Source organism: Cyprinodon variegatus, unplaced genomic scaffold (genome assembly GCF_000732505.1).
Source record: "Cyprinodon variegatus isolate N-32 unplaced genomic scaffold, C_variegatus-1.0 Scaffold434, whole genome shotgun sequence".
NCBI classification, from domain to species: Eukaryota; Metazoa; Chordata; class Actinopteri; order Cyprinodontiformes; family Cyprinodontidae; genus Cyprinodon; species Cyprinodon variegatus.
Window position 1 is genome coordinate 222,846 of NW_015150887.1, and position 12,051 is coordinate 234,896.

At 36.3% G+C, this 12,051-nt stretch overlaps 1 protein-coding gene across 1 annotated transcript in view; it reads left to right on the forward strand.

Moving 5' to 3' along the window:
- LOC107093595 (voltage-dependent calcium channel subunit alpha-2/delta-4-like) overlaps positions 1–12,051 on the forward strand; it is a 58,551-nt gene that overhangs the window by 8,276 nt on the left and 38,224 nt on the right. Inside the window, 13 exon segments of the mRNA XM_015388758.1 lie at positions 125–287; positions 367–498; positions 3,659–3,719; positions 4,490–4,640; positions 4,886–4,960; positions 7,491–7,580; positions 7,728–7,841; positions 8,330–8,408; positions 8,495–8,628; positions 8,770–8,787; positions 9,595–9,672; positions 10,135–10,215; positions 10,304–10,378. Coding sequence (XP_015244244.1) covers positions 125–287; positions 367–498; positions 3,659–3,719; positions 4,490–4,640; positions 4,886–4,960; positions 7,491–7,580; positions 7,728–7,841; positions 8,330–8,408; positions 8,495–8,628; positions 8,770–8,787; positions 9,595–9,672; positions 10,135–10,215; positions 10,304–10,378 — 1,251 coding nt within the window.

The following is a 12,051-nucleotide window of genomic DNA, read 5'->3' on the forward strand; positions in this document are numbered from 1 at the left end:
GGACGGACGGACGGACGGACGGACGGACGGACGGACGGACGGACAGATAGATTAACAAAGCATACATCCACAGTGCTATTTGAAGGAAAGTTTGATTCCTCTCTGCTCTCTCCCTCTCTTTCAGTTTGATTACTACAACTCCATGTTTATTAACACACTAGATGAAGATGGGAACTCTGTTGAACTAGGTGGAGAATTTCCACTTGAAGAAAATGAACATTTTAACAAAATGCCTGTCAACACTCAGCTGAGCACCATCCAGGTTCCCACAAATGTTTATAACAAAGGTTAGTGGAAGTTCATATTAGACAACTGCTTGTTGAGGTGTTCCAAAATGTATTCACAATCTCTTCTCTACCCAAACAGATCCCAAGCTTCTTAATGCCATCTACAACTCTGAAGCTATAAACGATGTCTTTATCAGCAACTTTCAGAGAGATCCCACACTTACTTGGCAGTACTTTGGCAGTTCATTTGGCTTTTTTAGAATATACCCTGGTAAGTTTATCCTTCTTTCATTGTTTATTGTGAGTTTTAAAATACTACTTCTTTCTTTACGTCTATGTATACAGGGAGAGAAATATATTTTTTAAGATTATTATCTAAATGTTAATTTCAGTGTCAAATGTATTTATATAAAAATATAAAACAACACTTGCTTCAAAATTAACCAACACCTATTACTAAAAGTACAACGTATTTAGAATGAGGTTTAATAGAGTTAAGACCTCCAACAGCTATTTAGTGTCTTGTACTGAGTTAATCAAAGTAAAGGAAAATAAAAGATCACAAGTTTAAGAAACATGGAACCGTTCATATACTATACGCAATGCAAATATAAGGTGTTTCACAAATTTTGAGTGCCAAAAGTAAATGTTAAATTATTTCTTTATTATAATTTTAATCCTGAACATCAAGGACAAAATTACCACAGTTAAGTCCTCACAAAGGTGTGTGATCATCATAAGAAAATCCCATGCATAGGATAGGGGTAGACCATTTATCATTTTCAAAGGTATTAAATTAAGTGTAAATAGACCCTATTTAACATCAACCCCATCCCTACACATATAAAACAAACAAAAATCCAATATGAGAATTAACTGGGTTGAGGTCTGCATCAAATGACCTGTGATATCGGAGGACAGAAAAGGTGGCTGCCTCGTTTTTTTTCCCCTTGATGTGGGTCTGTGTTCTGGGCTCATTTCATAAAGAAGGTTTAACTAAATCATACTCAAATTCTCAACTCTGAACTAATCTAGTCTAGGGTTGAAAACTCAGAGTTCAGGCTTCACGAAAGCTGCTGTGAGTGAGTTTATTCAATTCTGAGTAGATCCACTCAGAGTTGAGCATGTGCGTAACAAGTATGAAAAGCCATTATCAGTGGAGCACCGATTCGATGAGTCACTATGACGACAGGCAACAGAAAGTGCCTATTTCACCCAGTGAGATAAAACAGCTGGAGAGTGTGTTTGAAAGACAGAGAAACAGCGCTACAGCAGCAAAAGAGAGGATGATGGAAAAGGAGAAGTTTGCGGCTCGAGTTAATGCGTAAGTTTATATGAAGTCTATTGTGGCAGGGCATTTTGACATTTATTAAAGTGCTGTTGTTCCATTTCCTAGTCAAAATCACATTCCTATAGTCAGAACTGTAAAAACAGATTTTTTAATTACATTTTTGCTGCAGAAACTGACTTTTAGAAAGTAAAAAGCAAAATTATACAAGTAAGAACTAAGTTGTATATACCTAGAAATGTTTACGCATTTTAAGTGGCCTTTTTGACATTTATTTGCTTGACAAATATGTATTTATGATATCTGAAATACATTGCTTCATGATAAAAAAGATAAAGATGATGGCCAGAAACAATAAGAACATGGATATTTTGTGAGTTTGGGACCCAAACTGGCAGAAAAAAATCCAGATCCTACAACAACTGGAGCTCTGAATGAAACAATCAGCAGGAATTCTTATTTAAGGAGAAAGCTAAATTATAGGTATTGTCATTAAATGTAAAAACAAGAGGTCAACTGACTGTGATGCCATTGATATGAAAATAATTAAGGAGGTAATTGAGGAAAATATTCAGCCTCTGACTTACACCTGCAATCTGTGATTTCAGTCAGGTACATTTCCAGAAAAGATGAAAATTTCCAAAGTTATTTCCCTTTATACCATTTCACAAATTATAGGCCTGTTTCTCTACTTGCACAGTTTTCCAAAATTTTTGAGAAATTATTTTGTGGATAGATTAGATACATTCATTAATAAACATAAACTGCTTTCTGAGTCAGTGTGGATTTAGATCACAAATTCATTTAGATAAAATCAATTCATTGACTTGATGGAAGAAGTCACCAGTGCCTTAGATAATAAGAAATCTGCAGTTGGTGTATTACTGATCTCAAAAAAGCTTTTGACAAAATAAATATTACTTACTTAGTTAATGTGTAGAAGTATGTGGCATTGATACTGTCAAGCGCTGTAAATTGGCCTGAGGAATAATTTAAAATAACTTCTATGCATCAACTCTTTAGGTCACAGGAATACAGTCATACAATTGTTAACTCCTCTGAGAAAGCACGCGATGCCATTTTTGGCAATTTCAATTTTTTTTTTTTTTTTTTCAAAATTCACTGTATACCATGAATGCATAATTATCTCATTTTATTTTATTTGTTTGTATATGTAAAATTCTGTTTAAAGTAAGAGATCATTAAAAATGTCTCCGGACCTTTACTGGTTGATGCTTTTCTTCATTCGGACCCCTCTGATTTTTAATTGGTTACCTCTGGTTTAATGTGTATAAATATTTATTTCACGTCATGTGCACCATCCAATGCAGATCATTGGCGCCATCCACATCTAGTGAAAACTAGTGTGATTAGATGAGTCATATAACGCAAACACTCATCGGTAAGCAAAAGGACATCATCAGAAGCAAGCAGGTGTTCTTCAAACTGTAAACACGAATTGTCTATGCCATGCTACAATGTTGGATTCAGAAAAAGCGTATCGGGAGACGGAGCCGGAGACCAACAAGACCTCCCTCATCCTTGGTCCTATCTCAAAGAATTTTTCGAAATAGTCGAAAAATTGAGCTTTCAGTTCATATAGTGACATTTGGCTGTTTTTTTTTAAAGGTTAATTTTTACTTTTATACTTTAAGTCGTTTTTGGAGCTCATGCTTTTTCACTTTTACTTGAGTAAAGAGGTGAAGTTGATACTTCAACTTTTACCAGAGTGTTTTTAAACTGCAGTATCTATACTTCTACTTAAGTAACAAATGTGTGTACTTTTGACACCACTGGGTAACAAGTCCTTTGCAAGAAAATACAGAGACATTTAACAATGCATGCAAATACTCACACAATAACTTCGATTGATTTTAACAATCATAAGTTAGTTCCAAAACAGACAACAAAAAATACATAAAATTTCTAAGAATGACGTAAGTATCTTAAACATTCAACACTACCATCCTAACCTAAGGAGAATTTTAACCTTTTATTGTTTTTTATGAATTAACTGGTTTACAAGTCTGGTCTTGTGAGCTTTAATTTGTAATCATTGTATTGTATTATTCATAATACTGTTAATATACTTTTTTTACTGAACACTACTTCTATACTGAGAACCCTCTGTGCTGTCTGTAAGGTATTAAATGGACTCCAGACACCAATGGTGTAGTTGCCTTTGACTGCAGGAACAGGAACTGGTGAGTTTCATCAAGTTTTCATAGCACACTTAAGCCAATATTTAATTTCTTATATATATTTTTTTTCTTTTAGAAGAGTGCATTAAAAACAAATTCTAATTACCATGTTTTCTTTTCTTTTTGAAGTAGATATGAAGGTCAAAACGTGGTATTTTTTTTCGATTCTGTTAATTAACAGACCTTTATTATCTAAGAGGTTTTTGCTTGTTTTCATTTATTATTAGTAATTCAACTATCAAAGAATAAGATAAAGGGGTTTGAGGCTTTGTTTCTTTTAAGCATAAACCAAGCCCTGTTTTCCAACTTCGGTACAAGAGCATGGTGTTGAATATTTTAGTTTTGTTTACCCTCTAAATATTTAACAATAACATACAAAACAATAAACTAATGGTGTCAAAAAAGCAGGGGGACTCGCTGCACGGTAGAGATTCAGTCAGAGACCATTGTCCCCATGAATGTGGGTCGCCTGAGTAGCAACATTGAAACTCTGATCCTCTCTAAAAGACGTTAAGCTGTTCCTCAGCCAGGTCACTGCCACCCATATGGCACCATAGAGTATATAACTGCTCATTCTAAACATTACCAGAGAGCTGTATGTGCCTAAACATTTAGCTACAAATCAATACTGCAAATGGGGTTTTAACTGAGACAAAAATCTAAATATAATCATATATAAATAAAATCTGAAAAACATTTTTTTGACTTCAGCAAATTAAACTGTATGCCTGACTTCCATAAAAAAATATTGCCTTTACTCTGCTATCTTATAGGTATATTCAGGCAGCCACATCTCCCAAGGATATTATCATAATGGTTGACATCAGTGGCAGCATGAAGGGGTTAAAGATGACCATAGCAAAGCACACTATCAACACCATCCTGGATACGCTGGGAGAGAATGATTTTGTCAATGTCATTGCTGTGAGTCGTCTTCTTCTTTGCAAACACACACATTTTTTATTTGGAATAGATATTTTGCACTCATGCAAATGTTTGATTAGATTTGACTACCAATGCACATTTTTAAATATTTAACAGGGCTTACTTTTCCTAACAATCACTCAGCATTGGCTTTTCAATATATTTGCATAAATAACAACATAGGAAACAGCGTGACACTCCTGTGATGCTTCATGATTATTCATTTTTCTTTTGTCTGTCTGTAGTACACTGACTACGTACGCTATGTGGAGCCATGCTTTAGAGGAACACTGGTGCAGGCTGACTTGGACAACAGAGAGGTAAGATCATTATCTTCATGAAGGCTTAAAGAGCAGCACATGCATCTCATCTGGCATTTCACAGGCAGAAATGTTGGCTCACATTAGGTTTTTCTGTTATAACAAGGAATTTGTATGGGTTTTTATTCATTTTGAGTTATTTTCTATTATTGACCCTAACTTTGACAATTACCAATGCATTATTGCTAGAAGAATTGTGTTTAAATATTTTTTAAATTGTGTGTCATTCTTTGTTAAATGTACTGTGTGCCAATCCACACTCAATGCTTGAAGGATATGCTCATGCATTGAGAAAATTCTGCCTCCGGTTTTAAATTTACCAGATGTATTTAACTTTTCCCATGCCTAGTTTACAGAAGCTAACTATTTTTTTTTACCCCATAAAAAATAGACCTTTTCTGTATTTCTGACAAATTTTTGAGCAGTAAAATTTACAGCATTGAATAGAACAGCTTCTAAGTCTTAGTAAGTGAGGTTGAAAGCACCTTTTTTTTTTTTTGGGCATCCCCTAATTGCCGCTACGGCTATAGGGTTTTACATTGAGTTATGTATGTTAATGAAACCATCCTGTTCTAATACGGAATGAGAATACATCAGTGACAAAAAAGGTCAAAGCAATCTTATTTGTTATCATATTTTTATATGGTCAAGCAGCTGTATTCATGGATAAATGACTTAAACGTCCTTTTCCTCGGGATTCAGGAGAGGTTTCAGTTGAGTCCAAGAAAGGGGGAAAAAAAAGAGACCATACCTTAACCTCGGGGGTACAGTGAAGACCTATATTTTTTATAGATTCACTTGTGCTTCTGCAGACTCCCTGCAGTTACAGTTCCTCTTTTTGCAGAGAAATCCTGGCAATAAAGCTGTAAGAATTTACATCAAAGCATTCAATAGTGATGAAGGCCTAGACTGTCTCAAGCAAAGGAGGATTCTTACGCCGTATCCCTGCTTGTGGATGAATCATAAAAGCCTCACTCTATTGTTGAAGACCTGCTTCTCCCAGCAGCAACTGTTATACCGTAACTGAAATTATGATGAACAAAAAAGCATCTGAAAGACTCAACTGAAACTTTATGAATGACGCAGTGAAGTGTTTGGGTTTTTGAAGGAATAACTACATTCTCGCTGTGGTGTTTGAGGATGCAAAGTGGGTGGCACGCCTCGCAGATCTCACGTGTAAATATATATTGTCAGGGATCCTGTGTGGGTTAGTGTGAGTTGTGCATCTCTATTATAGAGGATATTTGTGGAGAACTTGGGTAGCCTACACAGGTGAAAGAAATCTTCATAATCATAGTGCTGGGCTTAAAAGAGCACCAGAGCCTTCATTCAGGGCTGGTTTCTTGTATGTTGTAGATGTTGTTTTGTTGCTTCCTAGTCTCTTGCTTCCCTTGAGTATTTTTCATGACATTTATTGGTTTTGTTTGGTTTTCAGTATTTTTGTATTTTGGATTTTTGCCTCTTTTTCCCTCATCTAAACTCATCCGTGCCTACTCCTCTCTGCATTTGGGTCCTCAAATCCTCGACTCAACTTGACATAAAATTGTCAAACTGAATGAGCTCAACCCATCACTTCAGGGAAGGGAGTCACACATCCTTAAAATGTATGACAAAATTAAAGGATTCTTAAAAAAGCTCAAACTATGGTAGAGAAAATGCGATGAGGGCGATGTGAGTTCTTGCTACCACTGATGTTTTCCGGGCTCCAGTAGACAAATTTGTGCAAGCACAAATGTCTGGCCTCTGCAATGATTTCAGTCAGTATTTTAAGTACAATGAAGAATATGTCAGAGAGACTGGATTGGGTGAGAGACCCATTCACTGTGTGTGAGAGTAGCAACAACCTTCCCACAAGGCTGCAAGAGCATCTGATGGATTTGTCGTCCGATCGTGGCTGAAAATGAGATTTGCTGAAAAGACATTGACAAAGTTTTTCTGTGATGTGAAAAGAGAGAATACCTTTAACTGGAGAAGAATGCACTGTTTGAACTTTTGCCTTTTGGTTCTGCTTACATGTGTGAGGTTACCTACTTAGCTTTGACCGACATCATAACCAAGCCGAGGAAAAGACTAGATGTGGAAAACAGCCTATTAAGAGCTGTTTCCAAATTTCCCCCAGATCTATCAGAGCTAATCAAAGAAAAACAAGCTCAGCTAAATAAAGCTAATTTGAATGATGAAAACAAAGTAAAACTGATATAATGAATATAGGACTTTTGTTTTGTTTTTTAAATGTACATTTATCTTTTGATTTTGGATTTTTTTTTGATAACTTATTCACTTTCTAGGCAACATATTTATGGCATGTTTTAATTTTATTGACTAAATAAGAAAATGCCTGATAATTAAATGTTAAATATTTTTTTTCCTTTTATAATCACTTGTGGATTTTTAAAATCAACAGGTTTCTCTGAAAGGGTCCTCAAGGTATGACAAATTGGCTCAAAAAAGCACAGGTCAAAAGAGGTTGAAACCACGGATGTACATGTAGCTGCTAGTGAAATAATATTGTTCTTTGTTTGTCTTTCAGCACTTTAAGCTGTTGGTGGAGGAGTTACACGTTAAAGGAGAAGCAAAAATAAAGAATGCGATGAAGGAGTCCTTTAAGATCTTAAATGAGGCAAGTTAGTCTTTGCCTCATTGTTTAAAGTCTATCAGTATATATAACAGTAATATATAGGCAATATCATAATTCATTAAAGAAAAACATAAAGCTGGGAGAGAGATGTGATGATCAATATCTTTATCAATATATTTTTGTGTGCAGGCAAGGATCAATGGCCAGGGCAGCATGTGTAATCAAGCAATTATGCTAATCACAGATGGGGCCATGGAAGACTTTGAGTCTGTCTTTGAAGAATTTAACTGGCCAGAGCGCAGGGTAAGCCATTGGAAGGGACATTAAAACTTTTAAACATTTTTCAGTATACAGATTATGGATCAAGGTTTACATCTAGTTCTTAAGGAATGTTAAGAATGTTGGAATAAGAATGTTCAAAATCGAGATTCCTGCTTTAAATATCACAGTTGAAGCCTGAATTGTATTGCTCATGTATGCTGTAGTAACTGAGATAGTTTTTTTTTCCTGGTTTTATTTTTTTTTAAAGAACTTAAGCTGTCGGGATGGCTGCTTTCAAACTTCTTAGAAGTAAAGCTGCTGGATATGCAAATTCTGGGCTGGTTTGGTTAAAGGGGTCATAGAATGATTAAAAGCAAATAAATAAATGAAGAAAATGAAGAAAAAAAGAAAGGTTTGCAATTGCATCAGATTCAGCATCATGTCTGCTAGGAAGTTTGTTGGTCGTGGGCTATTACAAAGTATACAGTAATTGATAAATAAGTCAATTTTTAACATGGCTCTCTGTTTAGGTGCGAGTGTTCACCTACCTGATTGGCAGAGAGATGACATTTGCTCAAAACACCAAGTGGATAGCTTGCAACAACAAGGGTCAGTCCAGTGTCTATGTTTAGATAATTGCATGAAATTTCTTACCATTTTGTGTCTTATAAAATCTGATATTGTGACTTTTTCAGGCTACTACACACACATCTCTACACTGGCTGATGTTCAGGAGAATGTCAATGAGTATCTCCATGTGCTCAGTCGACCAATGGTCATCAACCATGACCACGACATTATCTGGACAGAAGCCTACATGGACACAGTGGTGAGCAGAGCTACCCACTCTACAATTTTTTCCACATTTTATCCCCATCCTTGTGTTTGTGACTTCATGCTCACCTGTTTTTAATTCATAAATCGAATTATTCTCTCATGAACATCTGGACCTATCTTTCCCCTCCGGCAGCTTCCCAACACAAAGGAGGTAAACAAATAAATAATTGTTTGTGATAAATATTAACCATTTACCTTATATTATTTCAGGTATATTTCATAAGGTTCTTCACCCAGTTCTAGAAAAATCTTAAGTATAGAAAACATTGCAATATGGTTATTTTCCTCCATCAGCTGAAAAAGGAAAGGGACGAGTTATTTGTGCAACGTTTTTTAATACCAGGAATCAGAGCACATATGACAGCTAAAATAGCTCCTATGGAAGAGTGTGAAGTGTAATTCAAATCTTTAAATGCTACCGTGAGGGTAGGGTAAAGCATTATGTCTTAAATCTTCATAACTGGGCTCTTAATTATTCTTTAACATGAGCATTAAATGTCATGACCTTGCAAAAAATGAAATCTTAACTTAATTCCATCATTATACGCAAAAGAAAATGTAAAGAAATCATTTTGATTTGTGGTTTGAGTCTCTGCCTGCAAATAAAGAGTGGGTGGTTGGGTTCCAAGTTTTTATGACAGTAAACTTCTTTTATGTGATAGTCTTGCCTGTAGCCCATTACCATCTAAACTTCAAAAACAGAACTGCAATATCAGCATTTAATACAGCATTTTTTTCCGACACAATTGATATAAGAGTTAAAAGTGAGTCAAAAAATTGTTTAAAACTCACAAAAGCAGGAATTTTACTGTTTCACAGTCGCAAATCCTCATTATGTGCTTTTTGTATACACAAATTTTTGGATGCATTATCCTAGCAGTTTTCTTAGTTTTTTGTGGGCTTTTGTTATATGTGTATTTTAATAATCTGTAACAAATTGTGCTATGCTGTCTTTAAGCTTTTCTATACCAAAGCTCAGAGTCTGCTGCTGATGACTTCTGTGGCTATGCCAGTTTTCAGCAAAAAGAAGGAAACGGTCAGTACATCTCACAAAGGAAATCTCATCATATTCTCTACAAGCTAAAGTTGACAACTGGCTGGTTTTATGTATTCCAAAGAAAAGTGTCTCATTTCGATTTTACGTACTTATATCACAAATTATTTAATGATTTTCCTGACAGAATAATAAGCACAGATTCATTTTGCAAACAGCTTGGTTGATGTAAACCAGATTCCAACCCAATCTGGAAAAAAAACACAACACTAAATAAAAAAAAAGACTGCATAGATTTTTGCAGTCTTCACAACAAACAATCTGCATTGATTATTTCCTGTACTTTTCATACCGGAGATAATCATAAATGAATAAAAAAAAAAAAAAAAAAAAGCATTTATACACTGAAATGAGCAGAAAACGAAATTACTGAATCACTTTATGGTCACATATTTTTACATAAGTTGTGTGTAACTGTTTGACCTTTAATGTTACTGTTTTCAGCTGTCACATGGAATCCTGCTTGGTGTGGTTGGCACTGATGTTCCACTAATGGAGGTGATGAAGCTAGCACCCAGATACATTGTGAGAGCAACTTTTGGCTACACCTGTTTTCAAAACTAGACTGCATATTTGCAAATAAAGCTGAAAACAGGGTTGTGTTTTGTTTTAGCTTGGACCACATGGCTATGCCTTTCTTCTTAATAACAACGGTTACATCCTGGCTCATCCTGACCTCCGACCTCTCGTAAGTTGAACTTCTGAACATGTAAATTCTCAGTCATCAGGGTCATTGCAACTACAAGCAACCTTAAGTTTTGGGCAACCACACTTTCTCTCAGTTTTAATAAAGACGTTTCAACATCCTTGTCAATTTTGTCGGTGAGCAATCTGAGAGGACAGATGTTTTGAAAGAGGGTAAAGGAAGCCATCTTTGATAAAGGGAACAGCCATCACTGAACAGAAACGGAGGATCATGGTCTCAGCTTACATGCAACTACAATGCTGTAGTGGAACCCATTCCAAAAAGGTTACACAAGAATGCTCATCATGAGTCAAATTACTGAACACATAACCCATATAGAACAAAAGACTTCAACAGCCCAGGATGACAGGTAAGTGTTAGATTTGAATTGCTTAGGAGGATGACCTATGTGTTGCTTAAAACTTTATTGCTCCAACTACAGATTGCTCTCACTCTAGTGCGTGCCAACAGAACAAGCAGACTCCAACATAGGTTTTGAAACATCTTCAGAAAAACTGATTGAAAGTCCAGTTGCTTCCTATTTAAGCTTGTTTTTCTTAACACCAAAGTGTTCAAAATTAAATAATCAAATCATTCTTAAATAACTAGCTGGATAAATAAAAGACATGGGCATTGAAATTCTGACATATGACAATTAAATTGTGGAATNTCTCATTTCGATTTTACGTACTTATATCACAAATTATTTAATGATTTTCCTGACAGAATAATAAGCACAGATTCATTTTGCAAACAGCTTGGTTGTCATGAACCAAGGACAGATGGACCCAGTATTCAAGGAGAGACAGTCAGTAGGAAAGTTCAAACGTTTATTAAATAAAACAAAACAAAAGCAGAGCTGTGGCTCACCGCCCAATCTCAGACACTCTAGGGAGGAAACACAGGTAAGTGACCACGATCAACTGATTATCTGTGTTGGTCACTTACCTGGTTTAACAGTCCAGACCACGAATGTCCCCAGTGCTGCAGTCCCAGAGGTCATGCTGGAAGCCGATCCTGGTCAGGGATCCAGAACAGACAGGAACAGGCAGGATCCAGATCAGGCAGGAACAGAAACAGCTGGCAGGATCCAGACTTGCAGGCATCCACAGGCTCCCAGGAGGGTTCAGAGTCTGACTGGGACCAGAAGCATGACCAGGTGGTCACGCACAGGAGCAGACAGGATCAGGTGCAGACAGGCAGGCTCAGTGGAAGAGGGTAGCCGAGACACGACGTAGGAACCGGAAATTGAAGCAGGACTTTAAACTGGTCTCCACCCTGGAGCCAGGCTTACTGGATAAAAACTGAACCTCCCACCATAATGAGCCAAAAACCCAGAGGACTCCGTAAGGGGAGGAACAGTGGACGATCAGGAGACGAAACAAACACTAAAACCCTCTTTCCACTGGCAGCTAGGATCCAGGACATGAACCATGAACTAAAACTGAACAAAAAGACTGACAGAAAGACAAGCAATTATCTGGTACTGAATGCTCAGGCTGAACTGAATATAACCAAGAGGAAACAGGTGAGAGGAATAAATTATAATTGAGGCAGGGAGGGAAAAACGACAGGTGAAAGGAATGACTAACTAAAGGAGAGCAAACAGGCCAGATAATGACATTGGTTGATGTAAACCAGATTCCAACCCAATCTGCAAAAAAAAAACCACAACG